Genomic DNA, 25,628 nt, shown 5'->3' with positions numbered 1-25,628 from the left:
TCTAGGTTGTGCTTAAACTGGGTAACAGACAAACTCACCTTCACATGGATGGGAAGCTTGTTCCATAGGTGTGGCAATCTCTGGGAAAACATATCTGTCTCTCCAGCATGTTTTGTTTAAGTCACAGACAAAATTCAGGTCCCTACACTTGTATTTTTGGTACTCTTTGACTTATAAATATGCAGGAGACTCATAAATGTGGGGTTTTATAGATGCTTTGTAAACCATGCAAAGATCACCCCTCATCTATCTATAGGAGCCTGAGTAGAAGGGAAATGGCTTTAAGGCACTCTGCATAAGGTGGGTTTGTTACACCTTGTATGAAGGAACCTCTGAGATCACTCTAGTTGCTGCATATGCCTGGTCATGTACATACCAAAGGGAGCATTGTACTCTACGATTGGTTTGACAAGGGTAGAGTAAAGTGGGATAATGACCTCTTTGGATCTGGTTGCCATACCCTTACTTATAAGCTACGCAGCATAAAAGGATTTCCTAACTACTGTGGCCATGTGGTGGTCAAAAGTAAGGCAACTGTTTATGTGCGTTCCCAGATCCCTGACCACTGGGTCAACTCTTAGGGCTGTATTATCAACATGGCAATTAGCTTGGATGGTTGACTTCCCAAAGCAAAAAAATAATGCACTTCTTAGCATTTTTTTAAGACCATGGCTTTGGCACCATTTGTTAGTCAGAGGCAGACCTTCTTGAAGGATGCTAGTGTCTGCAAGGTAGTCGATGATAACCCCCAGCTTGCAATCATCTGCAAACATAGTCAGCCATAAACCCCCAGCATTTGCTTCCATTTCAGAGAAATATATGCCAAAAAGCTGTGGGCCCATTGCAGAACTCTGGGAACTCCACTAGTGACTGGCCTCTTGACTGGAGGTGGCCTCACCTATTTTCACCTCCTGGGTCCTATCACAGGTTCATAGGTTGGTACTAGGCTATCGGCCCTAGGGCCTATACAAGCCAAGCCATAACAATTCCCTGGCTATTTCTTCCCACACTATTTACTTCCCTGGACCCCTGTCTAGCAGGGCAACTGACGTGATCCCTGGGGTGAATTTCCTTTCTCCCATCCAATCATCAAGGTACCTTTTGAAGAGGGCCAAAGAGGCACTCTGCTTGACATGTATGGGCAGTCTATTCCAGAGTCTGGGGAGTCTCTGGGTTAGGAACCTATCCCTCCAGCATGTTTTGTTTATTGTGATGACAAGATTTAGATCCCTGGAGCATGTGGCTCTGAGGAATTGGGATTTCCTTAAGTGTAGCATGTCCAGTAGCTCTGGGTTTGACATTGCCTTGTATGTTAAGCAGAGATCGCCTCGGAGTAGATGATATGCGACCGAGTATAGCTGGAGTTTTTTAAGGCGGTCAGCATAGGGCATCTGCTTTAGGCCTGTGATTCTTTTAGTGAGGTATTTCTGCGGCCTTTCCAGTTGTTGCAGATGCCTTGAGAGGTGCATACTAAATGGGGCATTGTATTCTATAATGGGTCTAATGAGGAATGACTACAGTGGGACAATGACCTCCTTTTTTCTGGATGAAAAGCCCTTAGTGATGAGGTGTGCCACATAGAAGGATTTCCTGACTGTTGTGGCGATGTGGTTATTGAAGGTGAGATCACTGTCCACCTGTGTCCCTAAGTCTCTTATCACACTTTCAGTGTTTAGTGTACTGCCACCTATGTGATAATTCATGGGTACATGTTTTTTCCTAAAGGGGATAACTATATATTTCTTGGCATTGAGCTTGAGCCCATGGCTCTGGCACCAAGCATCTGTTTCTGTAAGGCCCTTTTGTAGACTATCCACATCATTTGGGGATTCAATAATGGCTCCCAGTTTGCAGTCATCTGCAAACTTTGTTAGCCAGAGTCCCTTAGTGTTGTCCTGTACTTCAGAGAAGTAGATGCCAAACAAGAGAGGTCCCAGGACTGAACCCTGAGGTACTCCACTTATCACTTGTCTGGAGCTGGATTTGGAGTCAGCTACTTTTACAGTGTGGGTTCTGTCAGTAAGCCAATTGGCAATCCATCGAGTGATGTAGGGATTAATGCCCAGCTTAGTCAGTTTATCTATGATTCCAGAGTGGGGGATGGTGTCAAAGGCCTTGCCGAGGTCCAGATAGGCTGTTTGGACTGCCTTACCCTCATCCACGGCTCTGGAGACTGATTTGAAGAAGTCAATAAGGTTCAGGAGACAAGATTGGCCCTTCACGAACCCAAACTGGGTGGGGTCCAGTGTTTTAAGGTTGCCAATGTCTTTGTTTATAAGTTCCATGATAATACGTTCCATGGCCTTGCAGATCAGGCTCGTCAGACTGATGGGGCGGTAGTTCCCTGGATCCAAGGTGGATTCCCCCTTGTGGAGTGGGATAACTGTAGCTGTGCGCCACTCAGTGGGTACGAAGCCTGAGGTGAGGGTATGATTAAACATGACACTTAGGTGAGGTGCCAGTTGATTTTGTAGTTCATGTAGTACACAGCCCGGGATGTCATCTGGTCCCATGGATGCTGTATTCTTAGCTTTGGAGAGTGCGTTTTGTACCTGTGTGGCCGTTATTACCAGAATTTGGTAATCTTCCAGTATTGAGATGGGCCATTTAGGGGGTGAGAGGGGGTGAAGTTGGCACTGAATCAATCTGCCAGGATATTGGCAATATCCTTGGGATCAGTATATTTAATGCCATTCTGTTGTAGCTCAGAGCAGATCTGAGCATTGCCATTTAGATTCTTGACATAGTTATATAATGCCTTGTGGTTGTGTTTGGAATCTTTGGCAATTTTATTTTCTTAACTAGCTTTGGAGGATTTTATAAGGGATCTCAGCTTCTTACTGAGGCTGGTAAGGGAGTTTTTTGCATCTTGGGATTTTCCTCTTTTCTGCAACAGTTTTTTCCTTTTGTTGTAAAGTTTGTTTATGGCAGGGGACCACCAGATTGGCTTCCTTTTTTTGGAGGTGAGCATCTTGGTTCTATTTGGGATGGCACAATTCATGCATAAGTGGATGTGCTCGTATAGTGCCTTAGTGTAGGACTCAGCAGTTGAACTTTCAGTTCCCATCTGCATGGGTGTCATGAAGTTTGTAACTTCTGACTTGAGTAGCATGAAGTTGGCCTTGGAGAAGTTTTTTTATGGAGGTTTCCTTACTGGGGGGGGGGGGGTCGGATGTGGATGTTAAGGGTGATTAGCTTATGGTCTGACCTGACCAATGAGGGGGTGACCATAGGTGTGGAGCATCAATTTCCCATGTTGGTAATGACCAGGTCTAGGATATTGGAGCCCCTGGTGGGACTATGGATTAGCTGATCCAGGGCACTGGAATTTATGAATTCCAAGAACTGTTGGGCAAAGGTGTTGGTGCACAAGTAGTTTTTCTAGTTAATGGCAGGGTAATTGAAATCACCCAGTATTAGAGTGTTTGGCTGTATATTAATATTTTCCAATATGTTTAGAAAGGTGTAGTGAGAATCTTGGGGCATGGTGGGGGATCTGTAGCAAGCTACAATTTGGATTGCAGTCTTACCTAGTGTTAGTTGCACCTGGAGAATTTCAGACACATTGTGTTGAGCAACTAACCTGGTGGTGTGAATATCCTTGGTGAATATGGACACTCCTCCACCTTTAGTGTTTCTATCCTGGTTTGGTATCCGAAAAATGTGGCAAGAGTTGTAGCTTGGTATTGCAGGGGTGCTCTCTGGAGACTTGAACCAGGTCTCAGTTACTGCACAGATATCAATGTTCTCCATTTTTAGGAGTGCCTTGAGAGAGTGCATTTTGAGGTTTAGACTTCTAGCATTGAGTAGCATTACCTTCAGATTTTGCATGGGTCACTGAGCCAGTTTGTTATCCAGTGGGTGATAAAAGGGTTTATATCCAAATGAATGAGCTTGTCTGTAATGCCTGAGTGTGGTATTGTATCAAAAGCCTTGCTCAGGTCGAGGTAAGCTGTATGCACAATCTTACCTTCATCCAATGCTATGGTGATCCTCTCAAAATATCCACCAGATTTAATAGGCATGACCTTCCTTTAACAAAGCCAAACTGTAATGGATCCAGCATTTGTAGGTTACCTATGTCCTCCGTTATCATGTCCATGAAGATTCTTTTCATGGCTTTACATATGAGGCTGATGAGACTTATGGGTCTGTAGTTACCTGGATCAGTGGTTGAACCTCTTTTATGCTGGGGAATGACTATAGCCATCTTCCATTCCTTGGGCACAAAGCCTGACTGAAGTCTCCAACTGAAAAGTTATTCAAGTGGACCAGAGAGGTAATTTTTCATGCTATTTATTAAACATCCCAGGATGTTATCAGGGCCCATTGATGCAGTGTTTTGGCATTGGAAACTGTATTAATGACCTGTTCCTTAGTAGTGGCTGGGGGTGATTGTGGTAAGCAGTATTTCCCTTAGACTATGGTGGAAAGTAGGGGGAGAGATGTGACCTGGACCTGTCAGCTTAAAGGTTGGCAATGGCTTCTTGTTCAGTGTGGATGATGCCATTTGCAATAAGTTATGTGCATTGTTGTGTATTCCCCCGGAGGTTACTGACATAGCTGTATAAAGCTTTGTGGTTGTCCTTTGCCTGAGAAGCTATTTTTTCTTCAAATTTATTAATTAACTCTCTAAGCTACCTGTTTAGATTGGTCAGTGGGCTTTTAGTATGTATGGCTTTGTTCCACCTATGCTTGGCCAAGATTTATTTTCTTTTGTCATATAACTGATTGATATTGTGATTATACCAGGGTTGCTTGCCTTTTGAACTTGTCTTATTCTTAATACAAGGGGGCACAGCCTGCACTATACAGTTATTAATATCGCTATACAGAGATTTTGTAAATAGCTCAACATGTGCTATGGTATTTACTGGGTTTGGGGATGCTTGGAATCTAGCCAAGGTGTTGTTTAGTAGAGAGAGGTTAACTTTGGAATAGTTCCTAAAGGTTTTTATTTCACTGGATTTATTTTTTATTCCAAGTAATACTGCCTTATGGTCATATCTGACAAGCAAAGACAGTACTTTGGTTGAGGAACATCGCCCCCCCCCCCCCATGTTCTTGGGTACAAGGTCAAGGATGTTTGTACCCTTGGCTGGAGAATGGACCAACTGTTCCTGGATGCTAGTATTAACAAAGTTGAGGAATTGCTGAGCTTGTGCATTAGAAGTGGTGTAGGATTCCCAGTCTATAGAGGGATAGCCGAGATCTCTATGGATATCATATTGGGTTGAATGGTGAAGGACTCCAGTACATTGAAATAGGTAGTATGATTTTTCTTGGACATGGAGGGAGACCTACAGGTTGCAAGGATATGGTATGACACCTTGTTTTTGGTGATTTGCACATGTATGAGTTCCACTGGGTCATACACTTTAACTAGTCTGGATGTGAGATTGTTTTTAATGTAGACTGAAACTCCTCCACCTTTAGTTCACCTCCTATGCAGTAGCTGGTCTAAAGGTGTGAAAGGCATTATAACCTTGCATTACTGTGGTACGCTCCTTGACTTTAAACCATCTCTGCATTACTATGCAGATGTCTGCACTCTCCAGGGAGAGGAAGTCTTACAGGGAGTGGAGTTTCTTGTTAAGACTTTTAGGATTGAGCAGTATTACCTTCAGATATTCCTTCATGAACAGTTAAATCAGTAGGTTTATCAGTTTGGCATTGCCTAAAAAAAGCATTATGGGGTTGGAAAAGGTCTTTGCCAATACCCAAAAGCCTGGAGGGGATAAGTGGTGCAGACCATCCCTGGCAAAGCATCGTGGTCTGTTAACCATGCCCTGCAAGGCCATCAAATATTGTACCTCCCTGGATTGACACCAGAAGCTAAACTAATTGTTAAAATCAGTCATTTTTGTTGGTAATGTGCTATCATTCTTAGAGAAGATAGCATGCTGGTCAGTGCTAGGTGCATACCTGCCTGAGACACATAATCAAAGAGCTAGATCATGTCTCACTTCATATAGTCAGGGGAGGTATGTCTCAGATCATTTACACCTGCATGGACTATGACAGGGTGATACTGGTACCTGTGATTCAATGACTTGAGTGCCTGTGTGACCTGATGGATCCTAGCCCTGGAAAGGCGGCTAACCGTGACTCTCTCCTTACTCACTCTGGTGAGGAGGACAACCTTGTGCCTCACTATAGAATCATCAATGACCAGAAAATTTGGCTATCCGCTAGTTTGTTTTAAGGGCTAAGCAATAGAGGCATTGGATACAGTTTACTATGTGTAGCTGTGGGTGGTGTTTTAATGAAGTGTATATATGATAGCTGAGGACCCTTTTTTTGATTGTACTGTGCAGCCGGTCTTAGTGTTTTAGGAAAGTTACCTGTAAGTGCCTCAGCATAAGTAATTTTATGTGTAGGGTCTTTACCCTATGCAGTACGCATGGTGCAAATGTCACTGACAACCTCTATAGGATTAGTTTTAGTTAAAAAGTGTATTTATACCTCTCGCTTATTTTATCTGTTTTATTAAGAATAAGTAATTTGTCAGTGTACATGAGGCAATTGTTGCAATGCCTCAGAATACCCATCTCAACCAGACCAGCCCCTAGAGAGTCAGATATCCATGGCTCCTGATATATTAGGAAGGAGAGAAGGAAATTTAAATATTGAATAGGTCAATAAGACAAGGAGCTTGATGGGCAACACTCAGCTATGTGCAAGCTAGATGCTCTAGTAGTTAGAAAAATCTGTTTAGACAGTAATACCACAAAAGTATGGACTGCAAACTTTCCTAATGTAAAATAATTGGTTTGGAAGCCAAGTGCTTAAACTAGAACATAGACACTTAGAATAACAGACAGAGTAAGCATTCAACCAGCAATTCCCAGCTCAGAAGGATGGAGGCTACCCTCTGCTCCCACAAGGGTGCAGACCACAAACCTTCTCAATGTAAAATACCTAGTTTGGAGACTCAGTGCTTAAACCCAGAACTAGCTCAGAACAGCATAGGCTATCATCCCTGCCACAAGAGTGTAGACCACAAACCTTTCTAATATAAATAACTGGTTTGGAGCCCAAGTGCTTAAATAAAAACAAAGATGCTTAGAATAACAGGCACAAAAAGCCTTCACCAGCAATTCACAGCTCAGAAGGGTGGAGGCTACCCTCTCCTCCTACAAGAGTGGAGATCACAAACCGTCTTAATGTAAAATAACTGGCATGGATCCCAAGTGCTTAAACCTGAACTAAGACACTTTTAGAATAACAGACACACTCAGCATTCAACCAGCAATTCCCAACTCAGAAGGGTGTAAACTACCTCTCTTGCTATCAGAGTGCAGACCACAAACCTTCCTTATATAAGATAACTAGCTTGAAGCCCAGGTACTTAAATCAAGACTAAGAGTTTTAGAAAAACATTTACAATGTAATCAGGCTATTAACAAGCAGTAATAAATGTAGCAGACACAATTGAACACTTTAAGAGCATGCAGCAAAAAGCTAAATAAAGTAGGAAGAAGCAGAAATACAGTAAAAGCAACTGAATAAAGTGTGATTTTTTTAGTAAGTGGGAAGGAAGGAAACAGAAAATAATTCAATTAAGAGACAAAGGAGGATGGCCTTCCCAGCTGATCTCTCAGTGCTCAGTAGAATGAGCTGTCGAGATGGGACTAGAAGGAGTTTCAGAAATCAGATTTAGGGTAGGGCAACTCAAAACCCACCAAGTTTAAAAGTAGGACAGCAAAAGCAGTAGATGGGAAAAATCAAATGTAGACAGAGATCATCAACAGTCAGGTAGAGAACAACAAGTCAAACAAGCACTACAGGTAAATAACGTTGCTGCTAAATATTTGTAGTTAAATGAGGAATGCTATTTCTCAGCTCCTCCCACTAATTAGCTGGATGTTATTTGCTGTCTGCAAAAGATTTGTTTTTCTAACTGATCCTAGCCAGCAAAAAACTTAAAACAGAACAAAATGCAATTTAAGAAAAATATAAAAAAAATAGAAGTAACCAAACCTTAAATGAATAACCTCAATCCAAAATCAAATGCAGACACAGATCAGCAACAGTCAGGCAGAGAACAACAAGTCAAACAAGCACTACAGCTCTTGTGTGGGGCCATGTTGGTAGGGTGGGCAAGGATGGTGGGTTCAGAATCCACTGGAGGTGGAGAGGAGTAAGGTTACCTGCAGTGCCACATATGATGCCCAAACCACTGCTTTTCTCTTTAAGCATTGTCCTGTCTGACATACTGGGTGGCTATCATAAGGGACATAGAGTAGTGCTGAGGGTGGTGACACATTCCTCATGCTGCATGCTTCCATCCCATGGCGTTGCAGGACCGCATGGTCCAGTATCATCACTGGCTCTCATGTGGCTTGTCTGTGTGTCTCCAGCCTGCTCCTACATATCCTTCCTGAGGAAAGGCAGTCAAGCTATGTCTTGTCATTTTTCTCCTCCATCAAAACAACTCCAGTAGGTGCCATAGCAACTAATCAAACTTGGGTCAGCTGAGTAACATTCAGGGCTTAGTGTATCTGTGTCAATAAAGCATCTGTATTACACATTTATACTTCACCTCTATTTTGACATGAAGTAATTTGTGTGCTAACTAGTTGTTGTTCAGCTTATCAGGAGTTAGCTTGCTGAGTATGGTAACTAGTGAAGGTGACTTCTTTCAAATGGTGTTCCCCACAGTCCCTTACCCAAATTATACTAACATCAGGGTTGCATCATATTTGGAGACATACACTTATTAAACCCGTCTTTAAGGGAAAGAGAAGTAGGACAAACCCAGAGTCATACAGACCCTTAAGCTACTTTCAGGTTGTGGAAAAATAATGGAGAAGGTAATGTTGGATAAGTTATTGTCAGAATTGGAAAGGTTGGGGCTTGAAACCATATATTAGCATGCATATATTTGAAATAGCTCTATTACCACCTGTAACATGATGTCCTATAACAGTATAATAACAGCTGTGAATGAAAAATTGTGCTGTGATATAATTTATATAGATTTAACTTTGGCATTTGGCAATAAAAACACTGATCAATAAATTAGAACAACTAGACACTGATGTACTCTTGATAAGATGGATAGCTTCATGGCTTACAAATAGGACATGGCAAGTATCATACAGCAACTGGACAAGTGAAATTCTTGGTTACAGTCAGGGTGTCCCACAGGGCTCTCTCCTAGGCCCATACTTGTTTAGAATGTGTCTTTCAGACCTAATTTTTCATCTGATGTGTTCTACAGTCTGTATGCAGATGACATGAAATTGGGTAAACTGATTACATGTGTTACAGTATAGCATGTCTGCAAAAGAACTTGACCATTTGGACACAGGAGAATAGTATGCTAATAAATACATCAAAAACTAAGCAAATGAGATTTGGGAGACATAAATAGAAAGGTGAATACTTAATATAGTACACAGTGATTGAAACTGTAGACTCATTTAAGGACCTGGGTATATAGGCAGATCCAGCTATGAGTTTTTCTAATCATGTCAACCAATTGGTTAATGATAGTTCTAGAACTACAGGTTGTATAAAAAGATTTATAAAGTCTAGGAAATCAGAAATAATGAAGTCATTGATTGTTAGTTACATTAGACCCAAATTTGAGTATGGAATAACAATATGGAAACCTTATAAGAAAACAAATATGAGTAAAGCGAAAGAGTACAGTGGAAATATACCAAGGGCATCCATGGATGTGAAAATTTAAGTTGTTATGAAAAACTAGAATATCTGAACTTGTGCAATGTCTCATGAAGATAATTAAAAGAGGAGACCTTATTCAGGTATATAGGGCATTTAGAGAAAACTACCTCTGGGAATGTTTAGGGGTTATCAAAAAATAGATAATCACCAGGCAGCCTATGTAGAAGGTTCTTTAGGAATGAAAAGTGTATTAATTGGTTCTCTGAGAGAGCAGCTGGAATAGACTACCAAATTACATTAAAACAAATGCTAGTTTAGATATTTTTAGGAACAGCCTGGACATTTATTATAGGAACAACAGTTTTGGTATATTGGAAGGCTGGAAGAGCATTAATGCCCGTGCTTGAAATATGTTTTTGTATTTATGTATGTATATATGTAATATTTTATGTTCATGTATATAGTAGTTTTAAACAAACTTGTATCTTTCCTACACTTAATACTGTTCCAGAGGTCTTCACACTTACTGTCATAGATGATTGCTTAAAATATTTCTGCTTTTTTGCTCTATATAATAGCTTTAAAACATAAATGAAACGAAGCATAATGAATTACAGGGTTAATTAAGTCCATAAACCCCCCCCCCTCCCCTGCCAGCATTTTAGATCCTCCAACATACTCATTCAGGTGGACTGAAATGTGAGCTCCAGAAAAAGAAAAGAAAAAAATATTTTCAGTATCTCCTGTCTCACTTTACCTATCAGGGCAGAATTCACCCCAGATAACTCGTACATGATAGTAAAACAGAATTTAGTAAGCATACTGTTTTCACAAAAGATAGAATAAAATTTTCACATTTCCAACATCTTTCTCCTGCTAGATGCTACTGCACAAATTCATGTTTGCATTGTATTATTTCTAAATGCAATCCACCCAAATCAGAAAAGTGGTTTGTAATCAATAATACTTAAAGCTACATCTTCAGTTCCTAATGTTACCTTTCTTTCCTTTTTGCTCACATGTATGTATATAAATAAAACAAACCTGCACACTCCATAGCTCAGCATTAAACCATTCATTTACACCCTGCTAAAAGATTTGTTGTTATGAGATGACGTCCTTATGTAACTAAAGACTAATGGCACCGCCACTTAGCACATTATCTGGTTTAGATATTTTCAACAAATTTTACAGTTCTTCTAAACCAATTCTTCTCTGTCTCTTGTCTTGCACAGATAACAGTTTAACACCTTAAATTTTGCATAGAGACCATTTTATATTTATAAATTGATTCTAAATAATCTTTCAACACACTTCATATTTTTTTCACTACAAAGTAGAATGCCATCCTCAGCCTTTAAACTGTCCCTAAGCACTTAGCATTTTTCAACAAAGGGAAATGTATTTATTCCCACTACAAAGGATATATTTTTGCTCCATGTACCACTTATATATATACCAGCCCATCAACTTTGTATTATCCATCTTAATTAATTAAATATTATTTCTTCTGAAATAATTTCACAGTTTTGTTCTCCAGACACTTACTGTTGTCTTTCAAGCCTGCTGTAATCTGCATACTGGTTATCTACTTCCCCATTTTATGTGGTCCATCCGTTCGTCCAAGAAACATAAAAAAGTCTTATGGACAAATGATATTATCCTATCCAATTTTATCTCTTTTGCATATCTACTTTTCCTAGGGCAACAAGTAAGATCTTTTGTATGCCTTTCCTCTTTGATTTAAAGGATAACATTTGACCATCATGACACTAATTGCCAGACGGTCTGAGAAAACTCCCGCATAGTTATTTTTCTTTCTTTCTTTCCTTCTTTTTTCATGTGTAGACTCAGTATAACCTATAAAGCCCCATTCAGTACTTACCCAGTTTATATGTAAAACACTTGAATTTTCACAGACTGTATCAGTTATTTGATAAAAATGTACTGTGCTTTCTTAGCGTCAGAACTCATCTTCCTTCTATGTTGCTGTACTAAATAACAATTTGAACCCTGCCCCTTTATCTGTTTCCTAAACCCCCCTAATCCCAGTGCAGACCAAGACAGCAACAAGCTGAGCAGGACAGACCTCAGCAGTCTGCAGCTAATCCTAGGAGTACCCCAATATTCCCAGCCCATTTAACATTATACAATCTCTCCATCATGTCTTGGGTCTGTCCTGGGGTATCCTTCTAGTGTGCTTTGACTAGTATCTTTTCTTTGGGAAGCAGCAGATATTATCCTGACTAGAAGCCCACACTACTTCTACTAGTTCCTCCCATTCTGCAGGAGCAGAAGCTCTATTCCAAAATCATCCTGGTTTGCTGAGCTCCTCCCTCTGTCTCAGACAGGACTCCCAGTAGCACTTTGGGGAAAGTCATTTCTGTCACTTACATTGACATTTTCATCCTTTGGTCACTTCTTAAAGCTTGTGACCAGTGCAGTAGAAATGGACAGACTGACTGGTAAACTGAGAGCTTTACTATTTTCAGGGATAGAACCTTGACCCCTGATTTGGAGATACTGATTCTCAACCCATTCACATTATAGTCAGCAGTGAACCATTTCACTGCACATCACAGATCACAACCACATGAAAACAAGAAGGCAACATTGTCTTCAAACAGCACTGATGCAACTTTCACATCATCATAAGGGATACTCTGAAGAACTCAGCTGTGCCTTGATAGTGTGTACATACAAATCACAAACAGGAAGATAGACATGAAGTACCCTTACTGGAGCCCTATGACCACCCTGAATGCATTTGACTTAACATCAAGTATGTGGACTCAACTCTCATTCCCCACATACAGAGACCAAATGGTATGTAGTAGTGGCCCTAGAGCCCCCAATTGTTGTAGAACCTCGATACGATATCCCAGGACATGTAGTCATATTCCTTCTTCAAGACAACAAAACAACTGCGAACAAAATACAAAGACTCTTCCAACTCTTTCAACTTTAGTACAAGAACAAAGAGTTGATCCACTGTTCCATGGCCAGGACAGAGTCCACATCATACCACTCAATCTCTTAGAGCATGAAATCTGGGCAAAGCCATAAACAACGGGGGGGGGGGGGGCAAAGGCCCAAAAATAGGGACAATTTTTTAAATATTGCTCTTACAAACTTAGAAAGTTGATAGAGTAACAGGTTTTGCATTAGCATGAATTTTCTGAAGGAAATGAAGTCAGAAACTCAAATGTCTGTCATTATTTCCTGACTTCAATCTTTAATTATTCACCAATAATTTGCCAGAAAACCACAATTTTATGAAAAACAGTCCAAAAATATGAGGCAAAAATCTGGACATTGTGCACAAATTTGTACAGTTGAGAGTTATGGTCCACATTGATCCTCCTAAAGCAAGGCCCAAATACTGGATGACTCTCTTTTCTAGTACTATGGTAAAAAAAAAAAAAAAAAAACTCCCAGGAAGGCAGAGATACTGCTATTAATTGGAACACCCCCTCTTGACCTCTTTTGGAAAATGGAAACTGCCACCCCAGTTTGGCAATCCACAGGTACTGTCTCCACATTCCATGCAGCAATATTTCTTACTTCAGCATTTCTGGCTAGCTCTCAACCACTTCCACAGCCCTTTTCCCTGCAGTGAAATCACCGACAGAAATGAACTTAACTTCACCAGTTTCGTTTGGCCCTACCTCCCCAGAGGAAGAAAGGTATACTGTGTTCCACAGTTCTTCAAAGTGTTCTGCCATCTTCTAATAATGCCCCCAAGCAAGGTCAGCATTTCACCATGAGTGCTAATAAAATAGGTGTTTTTTTAAATAAATGTCTTCATTTATTTTCAGTTAACTGGGGTATACATCATGTGCAATTGAATACTTTTATCATTCCTTTCCTAGACAATTTCATTACAAATTCTAATGTCTTGTAAAAATAGGCATCTGCAGTCTTGCTGTAAGCCACTGTAAAAATAATTACTTTTTATACATTTAAAGAAAACAATCCAAAACCAATATCATATTTTAGATAACTGAGAACTGAGATCATCTTGGTCTTGTTTTCTTTTTTTCTTTTATGAATTATTTTCTCTATACTCTTATTCCCCAGATCTTTTGTATATTCTCTGTCTTTTCTGTATTCCCCCCTCTTCATTTTGCAGCACATCAAATTCATTTTCAGCATGTATTTCTAATTCAAATGACTTTACATTTTTTCCTTAATGACTTCTGGAATGACAAATCCCTTGTTCCATTGTATTCATAAACACAGTATGCATTCTCATAAAATAGCTGTGTGCACTGGGTTTAGTGTCATCTGCATGATTCAGAAACACAAATCATGCTAACAAAATGGTGGCATGATATGAGGTGCATACTGGAGTACACTATACATTTGGGAACTACCTGCAACAGTAGTGCAGGGGGGAGTGGGTTTTGTTTGTGTATTGCTTCCTGCAACTTTGCTAAATTTAATTCATAAAGCCAGCTAAGATATCATGCAGAAGGATTAATGAGACAAGATGGCTCACAGTGCCGGTACATGATGCTGCCCTGCAGACATGCTTCACCTCAGTCCTTTTAATGTCGTTACTCCTCTGACTATGACCTCATGATTGCAGCTTTAACTGTATCTTACTTCGTTGCATTCTGTAATTTGTGTGCTATTATAACTGTTCCAAAGGTATTCTTAGTCATATATCATCACAGTCTAATGTCTAACCTGACCTATCACTCACATGCTGTGAGCAGACAACTTGAAGGCTGCTCCGATTTTTTTTTCTTTTTCTGAAAGAAGGTATGACATTGTTTTGAATCCACCACAAAGCTCTGTGAATACTTTGTTTCTTCCTGTTGTTTGGAGCCTCACTTTATCACTGCACTCTGCTGAAACATCACACGCTGTAAGAGGCTTTTTGGTTTCTCAATATTTTTTTTTCATCTGCTGTTCCCTATGAACCCTTTAACTATAGCTTATATATAAATGGTGGTACAGGAGGTTTGGGGCACACCAAGGTATTTCCATGCTCCTTGTGCAGGGCAACCAATAGTGTATGCATATAAGTAGAGCAGGGGTAATTAGCATACTGCATTAGTGACCAGAATGGGTGAACTCCAGCTTCCATTGATGGCAGCTCACATGTCCCAAAGTTTGGCAAACATACTGTACGGCTGCATCACTGAGTTACTGTGAGAACCCAGATGTCCAGCAGAGACTCTCCTTCTTTATAATAAAAATACAGTTTTGTGCATCTTTAGTTGATGTGGTTACCTGTTTCTTTAGCAGTGTTCTGCTGAGCATACCTTTTGTTGTTCCTGCTGGAGATTTAGAGATAACTTTTTACACACTTAACCATTTAAGCCTGCTGTTAGACAGCCACAAATCCTTGAGTGTCCTAGACAGTATATGCCATGATACACCCATTTGTAATCATATACATTGCTGATAACATTCATTTGCAAAACTAATCTATACTTGGACTTTTTAAAGTAACAATGCTGTATGCCACCAGTTCAAGGCATCTTGACATGTTTGTGAATTGTGTAAAGACTCTGTTATGTGATTTATTTTGTGTCTCAGTCTCATACAATTGCACACATGGTTCATACATACCATATATTGTCAATATATTTAACCTGACCTTTCTTTTTACAACTGATTAAGACTATTTTGTGCAAGAACATTATCATATGGATAAATTCTGTCCAGAAGGGCTAGAAGGCAGTTGATTTACATTTAGCACAAGAAGGTACAGAACAAAACTTTGTATAATGCCCTTCCCCACAAATTTTGCATGTTTTCTTCAGGCGGTTTGCAGCCAAGTGTCCAGAATCTCCAGAGAAACAACAGTTTTCATACAGGAACAAGCCACTCATTTTCCATTTTTAGGCAAAGCTCCCCATCCATTCTCATCCAACACTCCATATTCTATGAGTCTTTTTAAAGTACATACCAATTTTTCAGAATGAATATCAGTCCTTGACTTTATGGAATCATATTTAATTTTCACTAATGGCATATTATGAAGTTCAAAATCGTTGCCTTGATAAGTCTATGTAAAAGCACACAGCTGGCTCACATACTCCAGAGACAAATCATAATACAACTCACATTTTGTTTCAGTTAAGGAATCTGCCTTCTGTAGAACCACTCCAAGTAGCAGTATTATAGTTTTTATAAGTTACTTGTATCTTGTTCTCTTTTATATAAATGCACGTTTGCTTATGTGTTAAGTGATAATTCAATAAAGGTGTTAAAAAGTAACTTCTATCTGGCACAACTGACTTGCCACTAAAACATCTAAAAATGGTAATATTTATGTATTATGTACAATTAATTTTTTGCACCTCCCTGCATTTTACACAGTCCCAACTGTAGTGCTACCCCCACCCCTTTACAACATCTGCAAGAGAGCACAACATCTGTGCAGCAGCAGTTATAACTTACTCACTTGCTGTGTAGCAGTTGCAAATGTGCTGAAATCACTGGTTGTCTCAGAAACTAGTAATTATTGTAAGAAGTTAGGCAATAGCTTCTTCATCTGTATTCTCATGTCCATTGCAACCTAATCACTTACCTCCGATGACAGTTTCAGATTTTTACTGAGACAGTTCTGTGATATCACATAATTTTAATATTATTTTAATATAAAGGCTGTTACCATCCAAAGAAAGAGCTTCAATTTTCAACGCAAGTGTCACTGTGCCACTGCTTTATATCCATCTCCTTCACAGTAGCACCACTTGTTCCAAGCTCATGGCTCTCTTTTTCATTTACAATGGAAAGAGCAGAGAGTACGATAATTTCTGTAATGTTCTGGCCAATATACACCTTTCCCTATGAATCCTAAAGTTGGCAAGAAAAAAAAAGAAAAGAAATAACTATACAATTAAATTAAAAAGGTTTAATAAGGAGATTGTTCATCTATCTAGCCTGCCTTTCTATAACATCAAAAAACTAGTGGCTGCCCCCTTCTCCCCTTTGCATCTGCCACTTACCCATTTAAAACAAACTGTTTTGCTTCTGTCTTTTCCTTTGCTCTTACTGGTAGTCTCTTGGAGTGGTTTGCTAACCTCTCATTGAAGTAAAACTTCATCAAATCTGTTTGCAGCAATGCTGCTTTACTGGGCTATTCATGCCTTCTTCCATATGCTGTCTCCTTCCTCTACAAAAAAGAAACCCTTATCTTACTCTATATGGCTTATAATGATCATATTTATTGCTTATAATGATCATCTACATCCATATTATATCCATTGTTTCCTTTCTTTCCTGTGATTTATAATTCTCATCCTATTCTACCTTTCCTGAAAGCTTTGCTTTGATTTCATTACCCCTTTTACCCACCTTTGTACCCTGTCAGCTAAGCTGCTTTTCCTCTTCTTCTGCAATGCCTCCAAACTTGCATGCAGGACTTTGCTGTGGAATTTTCAAAAGTGCACTATAAATTAATGAGGTTACCTCTGCAGCCCATGATTACACCCATCTGGATATGCAGCGCAACAGTTTTGTGGCATTTGTCACTGCCATCCTGCATTGCTCCTAATAGTTAGGTGTAGGTGTGTGTACTACAGTCAGATTCTTCTTCATTTCCATATCTTCTAGTCTTATCCCCCTCAGCTTCTAGCTTCCCCCAGATAAGTGCATCACTTTTCATTTCCTTGCACTAAAACTTAGGTAGCAGTGATTAACTAATTTTTTAAGCTCATTGGCTATATCCTCCAATGAAATGATGCTTGATACATAAAATAAAAAAGTAAGTTTTAAAATCAGTAAAGCAAATGTATTAAGTAGTCTTAGACAATGGACAAAGTGTATATCAGTACCCTGATTGGGGAATGAATGTTCTCCAGCAGGGTGTTAATGTACAAGTAATATCCACTGAAAAATGTGTCTGCCACTTCAGTGCAGCATATCAAGCCGCGTGGAGCTCGGATTGAGAAAACTGAACAGCCACTATTATTTTATGCTCACTAAGCAGCACTTTTGCTGTTTAGTGAGTGTAAAATATAAAAAAAGAAGACAACTAAAAAAAAAAAAAAAAAAAAATGGTGTGTGTATATGTGTGATATGTGTGTTTATGTCTGTGTTTGAGTGTATGTGTGCAAGTCAGTGAAAGTGAGAGTGAGTCATTATTTTACACTCGCTAAGCAGCCTTATTACATTATAAATAGGCTTGAATCTCTGTGTATATTTAAAGGCCCATTATGATGATCCTTTGGTCCCACACCCAACTTAGCCCGTTATAATAGCTTTTTAAATAATATTTATAGACTCACTTAATGAGTTGTTCATATACTTTAAACAAAAACTGTCACTGCCATTCGTCCATTGTTTAATCCTACAAGTTTTATATGTTTAGAGGTACATACAAATATTATCCTTAAGGACTAATTTCAACATGTGGTGGGTGGGTGAGCAGTACTGTGTTAGTAATCTACTGGCCTGTAAAAGTTTTCCAGACATAGCGGGATTCAGTTTATGTCTACTGCTGTAAACTAATAAATAAAAAAAGTAGCAGGAATAGTCCAACAACACAAGACCAGGATATAAAAAAATATATAAATTTACTGATAATGACTTCTCACAAATAAAAAACATATAAACATTTAGCGCTTTCGTCAATAATTAGACTTCTTCAGAATTCTGAAGAAGTCTAATTATTGACGAAAGCGCTAAATGTTTATACGTTTTTTATTTGTGAGAAGTCATTATCAGTAAATTTATATATTTTTTTATATCCTGGTCTTGTGTTGTTGGACTATTCCTGCTACTTTTTTTATTTATTAGTTTTTGTCGTTGTAAGTTTTGGTGGTTTGTCTACTGTTGTAAACAATAGTATCTAAAAAGTATGACTTTTAAGATTTTGTATGAATGCAAACCTTAAATCAGAATATCACTCTATTCTAAAATAGCAAGAAATTGATCCCACTGATTAGACTGTAGAGGACATTGATATCAAACAATACTTTTAAATTATTAGATGAAACTTCAACATTAGACAGAGCACATAAAAACTATTCTGCGTCCTGAATACAGGGCTCTTTCTTCATGACATAAGATTTAATTAAGTTAGAAACATAGGAAGCAGTCATTAAAAATACCCCAGTCTAATATTGTTTGCAAAAATGGAGTGCTCAAACTCTTGTGAATTTCAAAGATCCAGAATTATCTCAGGTATCCCGATGCATCAGCTGTTGGATTTTTATACAAATCAGGTACTATGCAGCCATTATTAGAATGCTTCTATGACATTATGTTGTACTCTGTCCTACAAATCTTTGTAACTGTTATTGTACAATAACATTTGATTTAATACCTCTGTAGTTCAGTATTTGTTAGCATGACAAATCACACTGTCTTTCAATTCAATTACTACATGCTTCTCTGTGTCCAGACAAATAATTTAATGAAATTCAGTTGTATCCATTCCTTATATTCTGTTAATAATCTTAGTGTGATGTTCAGGCAGGATTACTTGTGATTTGAAGGGATACTTTAGAGCTGTGGAGTTAAGGCTCACATGCATATCAAAAGCAGAATGTTACAAATCAAACCGGAAAGGGATAAGGGACAATGAAATGGTGTTGGTGGGGAGGTTTGAGAAGTGAGAAAGAACAAGATTTTGGTCGCAGGTCCTTAAGGAGAACAACAATCATATAGAATATTGTATTCGTAATGTAGCAGAAAGTATTCTAAGAACTAAGCCAACAGGGGACTGGAAAAAGAAGAATCTGGCAATAGGGATGACTGCAAGCATGGGGTATAATAAAGCAGGAGGGGGGTGGAATTTACTGTAGAAAACTGGCAAAGGAACCAAGGTATTGGAAGTTAATAGCTAGAGATGGAAAGGTAATAAAGTGAGATGAGGCCAAACAGAAGTTTGGACTGTGTGTTAGAGAGTACCTTCCCTATCAGGGATTGATATCAAAGTATAGGCAAACATAAGGGGACAGAGGAGTGGTAAGTGAAAGACCAGCTCTGGCAGAGTTTTCAGCTGAATCTAGAACAGAAACTGCTGTTAAAAAACGATAAGTTGAATATATAAAATATTGCATGATAACTATAAGAATCAATCAGAGAAGGTTAGAAAAGATTGGGAACGAAACTGGAAAAGCAGTATTCAAAGGAAAAGCAGGAGGACATCTATATGTCTCCCAAGTATGCAACAAAATCCATAAGGCTTAGGATTTTTGCTTGGAAATTTTTTCATATGTATTTTATACCCCAAAAAGACCTTCACAGATTTATTTTTTCCTCAGTCAGATAACAAATGCTGGGCAGTGTGATGGGCAAGAAAATTTTTTGGGGAATGTAGCAAATTGGAAGATTTTTAAAAATTCCCTGCAGAATATGTTGGGGTACAAATTGTTGTTAACTATGAAAATGATTTGTTTGAGTTGGCATATAAGATCTGAATTGCCCTTACATAGTAATACCTTATTACATTTAATGTTATTGAATGAAAAAAAAAAAAACAATTGCTAGAAAACGTAAATCAAAATCTAAACCATCTATAATTTAAGTACCAAATATTAAAAAAGGAGATAAAAGGTCTGGAAGTGCATTCATTAGAAAATGAAGGAACAAATTCCATAGAAATAAATGGAATTGTGGGAACAGTACATGCAAAGTATTGTTCAGGAGATGGAGGAGTGAAACTTAAGAGAAAACAGGAATGGAGCAATTTATGTAATGTAGTGAATTAAAATTATTAAAATGCATAATGCATGAAAATAACAAAAGATGTTATTAGGATTTGTTTTCTTTAATATTAATATTAGTATACATGTACCTATGCCACTTTTAAAAAAGCCATGTTTAATAAAAATGTTTAAAAAAGGGATCTTCCAGTGGGGATGGTATTTTCACGTAGCTTAAAACATGTTTAATCTAAAGAAATACTCACAGATTCCCAGTTATACAAATTCTGTTGTTTTTGTGACCTCATGGTTGGACTCCTCAATCTGTCATTGTAAGGAATTCTGTGAACGTAACAGTCTTGCTTAAATGCTGACATTTTCATGATCACATTTAGTATTAGTGATGCTTGCATTTATGAACAAAATGTGATATACTAACTATATCTATGCCACAATTCAAGCCAAATTTTTAGTTCACTCACATCTTCTTGAGCATATATTTCACAGAGATGACAAGCCTTACAAATATGTTAATGAGGGTATAATTTTTTAAACAAAGCCTATGTTGTTACTCATTAATTCAGAAGGACTCTGCCATTCTAGATCTTATGACCAGTAACAAACATACCACATACATTCAGTCTCTTTTTACCATCACTGCATCAGTGATAATTGTTCTGACATGTTAGTTTTGTCCTTTAGAAGAACTGTATCCTCTGGTTGAATCAGTAAATAAAGGTTTGCACAGTTAGCTGAATGTCATCTGCTCGGTGCTCTAAATGTTATGGCTTTGGAAACATTGTTCCCAAAATTCCCTAGCATCTTTGTTACCCTTCTGAATAAATACTTCTATGATTTTGGGAGAAAGACTGAAACCTCAGCTTACTCACAAAAAAACTGTAGCAGATAGGTAAAAAAGAGATGGAATTTTGACAACTTAGAAAAGCTATCATTATTCTACAAGGATAAACAGATTATCATCTTCAAGTTTGCAAAACAGGGTTGCAGAGATATATAGAAAACAGAAAAGCTGAACTGAGTCATGACTCATCCAATCTGACTCATGGAGAAAAAGCAGGATGACTGGAAGTGAAAGGGAACTAAAGAGTCCTACTCTTTGTGAGTCGCAACTCTGAGTGAGCTTGCAGCTTTGTATACACCTCTCCTAACTCATTCACCTTCTAATCTGATTTGGTCACCGGTCTGTGGGGTTGCTGGCACGAAGTGAGAACATAGTGACAGGAAACAAGGCTAAAACAAATCATGACTTAAAAGTTGCACCCGAGATTTCATGTCATCATGGTGAAACTCTTGTTATTTTATTACAAATATAGGGCAGCTGAGAGGTATGCACTGATTTTATAGTCAAAGTTAGAGGTAGCTGATGCATTTGTGGAAGACTGGTTTTAGTTGTAAGATTTATTATTGTAGTGAGTTTTACCACTGTGTGTTGTATTACGCGAGCTGGCAGAGTACTTTCCAGGGATTTTCCCATTTTCTCTATGGAGCTGATATGCATACATGTATATAAAATTTAGGAGATATGGGAGCAGAACATCCCACATGGAGGTGCAGGGCGCTGTTTTCTTTTTTATTTTAATGACTTCAGCTCACCAGTTTTGATATTCATTTTTTGGAAAGCAATGCATTGATGATTCAATCACTTGTAGTGAAACTCATTTTAGACACGACATAATCCGTAGCAACACCTAACTGAGCCAAATCACTGATTCAGTCAAACCAGATGTACCCAGTTCAGTTACTTAGGACACCTCATCCCTAACTGCTATGCAACGGCAAACCTTTCTCTGACTAACACCTCCGTACTGCACTACTGTTACTATTTATTGTGCTCTCTACCACAGTTACAAAGGGTAACAAGAAAAGGAGCATTTTAAAAACTGTTTTTGAGGGAAACTATGATTCCCTGCATCCCTGTGTAGAGACTTTGACCCCACATACTTCACATCTAAGTATACTATTTTACACATAGCTGATCTGTGGAGGGGGGGATGAACATATTACCCCTTATTTGGAACTCCCAATTTTGATTTTGAAATTATGACAGGGAGCCTTTACCACTCACAGTCACAAGTGTCCATGAACTGTCCCCTTTCCTACACTGGGGACTATCACACTCACTGACAATTTATCTAAGCAGCTCACCTTCTCATTTGTTACATATCTCCATTTCATTACCTGTGTCACCTGTCTCATATACATTCAACTTCTGTTCTTGATCTCAGGTTATGACTCTAGTCTCAAGCAATTTGTTTTTCCTTTATTTTCACGAGTTCCAGTATCTAAGATACAATATCTTGTTTTCTTACTAACTTGATTATTGCGTTATTTCCTGCAATAACCTTGGCCATTTCTGTAACTTGACTTAGTCCTTATGTTTCTTTATTCTGTAGTCATCAAAAGTACAACCAAGAGTTGCATTATTGCCACAGCCTTCTTACTGTTCTAGTTTGTTTCCATGTGTAAATAACATTTACCAAATGCAGTTTCACTGAAGTGAGTTGCCATCAATTTTAGGAAATAGTGTCACCCAGACAGTGTGGCTTCAGGAATTAGTCTTTCTGAGGAGGTTACTAAAGCGATCATTGTATTGTAATTCATGCCGGGCAGCACAGTGGCACGGCGGTTAGTACTGCCACCTCACAACCAGCGGTTCCTCTGTTTGATTCTCACCTGATGTGCCTTCTGTGCGGAGTCTGCATTTCCTTCTTGTGTTCACATGGGTTTCCTCTGTGTGCTCTGGTTTCCTCCCACATTCCAAAGACATGCAGTAGGTGGACTGGACATTCTAAATTGGCCATAGGTGTGATTCTGCATGCAAAGTGTGTGGTGTGGATTAACTGCCATGACAGGGCTAGCCAACTGCCAGTGTAAAGCTTGGCTCCAGATGATTGTCACTGTTTGAAGTGACACACCAACCCATGTGCAAAAATGGGAAAAAGAGGTTGTGGATGGATGGATAGGGAAAATGTGAAGTAACCCAGGGGAATGTAAAAAGAAAAATTATATTGGTTAAAATGTACTGCAGCTTTTTCATGAGGCTATAAGATTGAGACACTCCAAACCATGACCAAAGTGAACAGGCTGAAAGCCCTGTCACTTTACTCTGTATCTTATCGGCTGCTGAGAGGCGACTTGTACCTGGCCTATAGGGCAATCTCCAACTCTGCCCTAAAGGAAATGTTGCACATCCACAAGCCAAGTGGCTCAAGAGTCACTTGCTCTAGGGATCTCATCCTAGCTTGTGACATTAGCAGATCGTGCTGGAGAGACAGATATGTCTCAGAGACTGCCGCTTCTCTGGAATAGAAAACAGTAAAACACAGCTCCGCACTGACCCTATTTAAATGCAACCTAGATAACTGGATGGGAGACCACAAATTCACCCCTGGGGTGGCACCCATGTCCCTCTTGGACAGGAGTAGCCGGTGTTGATCACAGATCTGCTCTGTTTATAAATTTGTTGTACAAACAACCCAAAAAAGAACAAATGGGGATACTTGGGATTAACATGGCTAGGCTTTTAAAGGCTCTAGGGCTGCTAGTTTAGTAACCTCCTATGAACATATGAACCTATGAGACTAGATGGACAAATCAGTCCTTACATGCTAAGGTGTTTGTTAAATATGATGTATAGCTTGTTCAGTAGGCTACAGAAAGTAGCAGTGAAGATGTTCCAAGAAATCATTTTCTGTCATTGTAGGTTATGTTCTAAAAAGGGCCACTACTCTCATTGAGTTACATACATTGTACACCATATATTATACATGCATACTTGAACTAGTAAATCAAATGTTGATGTTTTGTTTATTGTAAAGAATACAACTGGCATTTACTGACTCTCTTATTAAAGCTATAATCAATTTATAACCCTTTATGATGTGTATGCTTTGTCCAAAGCTAAACTCAAGGTTCCAGCTGCAGTCTACTCTGGGATTCTTCCTAATGTGAAACCTGGCTTCAAGACATCAAGGAGTGGAAGTATTGATTCAGGCTTGCAGCTGAGGGGAAACCAGTGGGCAGCAGCGCATCAAGGTACACACTGGCTCAGAGTAACTAGTATGTCATATTCCTAACGTCTAAACATAAATCAGCTGAAGGTGAGGTAAATCAGACAAATAACATGTGTGCACTACAAAATACTGTATGAGGTGCTCCTTAAAATGAATCTAGACTTTTGTAATCCTTCCCATCTCTCTCTCCCTCTCTGGTCTCTGGCTTATTCACCTAATTGGGTGTACTATGTGTGTTTTCTGTATCTAACTCTGTAATTTAATAATGTATGTGTGTATGTGTGTGTGTGTGTGTGTGTGTGTGTGTGTGTGTGTGTGTGTGTGTGTGTGTGTGTGTGTGCGCGCGCGTGTTTGTAATGCAGTAACATATCTTTTGGTGGCCTACTTTAAATTTTTGACTTTTGCATGTTCTTTTCCTTTTAACTGCAAATATATGGATGAAGACCTGTGATTTAAAGACAGAGGTACACATTAAAGGCATGGATTTTTAAGCAGTGGCCTGTATTCACTTGTTAAACTACTTGCTATGAATACGAGACCATGAACAGTAGCTAGCTAAAAATGTTTTTTTTTTTTTTTTTGCTCTGCATAGCTGACCATCAACTACTCACAGGACCTCTCTTCATCCACTGGGGCTACTGAACTACTTTAGTCACCCTTAGGCTAATTGTGATCCATGTGCAGGACCGGTGAGGAAAAGGAGGCACCCTGGGACAGTGCCATAAAGCTACCAAGGGAGTGTTTTATCCTTTAACATGTAATCTCTGACCCCATGCATATTCATATCATCCAAAGGAATGACATGTAATGGGCTTACAGCATTCGTCCATGCCTTCACGTGCAAAATAACCAAAGCCTTTCCTCTTTATAGACAATACTTTCCAAAAATCCTAAGTATCCTTATACTCCTTAACAGGGTCAACCATGAAAGTTTAGCTGATTGCATGTCATCCCCTCAGGATGGACACACCAGTCTTTCCTGCCTGTGACATTCAATATCCAAACCACTAATCCGACTCAGGTCACCTGGGCAACCTGAACACAGGCTAGTGGGCATTAAACCTTTTTTAGCACTTAAGGTGTAATGGAATAAATAATTATTTTTTTTACTAGACTTAATAATCCACTTTTGCCATGCTTGGCTATTTAGAAAAGGAAGATATTATTCTGCATCATTAAAATGATACAAATGTTGTGAAAAGAAATATTGCTGTTTGCTACTGCAAGAGGCACTGTGTTGTAGCTTGGCCAATATTCTGCTGTGCTTACTCATCACAAGAGCAAAGAATCATTTACACATTAAGATAGTCTATACTGAAATATCCAAAAACCTATCTAAATTCAT

General features: G+C 38.8%; 1 protein-coding gene across 1 annotated transcript in view; it reads left to right on the top strand.

Moving 5' to 3' along the window:
* Positions 1-25,628, top strand: part of TOGARAM2 (TOG array regulator of axonemal microtubules 2) — a 1,500,446-nt gene that overhangs the window by 500,147 nt on the left and 974,671 nt on the right. The window contains exon 3 of the mRNA XM_044059883.1: positions 24,171-24,305. Within this exon, the coding sequence (XP_043915818.1) occupies positions 24,171-24,305 (135 nt within the window). The remainder of the gene's footprint in view (positions 1-24,170; positions 24,306-25,628) is intronic.

This window comes from Protopterus annectens, chromosome 1.part2 (assembly GCF_019279795.1).
Source record: "Protopterus annectens isolate FY-2018-M chromosome 1.part2, PAN1.0, whole genome shotgun sequence".
NCBI classification, from domain to species: Eukaryota; Metazoa; Chordata; order Ceratodontiformes; family Protopteridae; genus Protopterus; species Protopterus annectens.
Note: the sequence above shows the minus strand (reverse complement) of the source record. Positions and strands in the feature narration are given on the sequence as shown.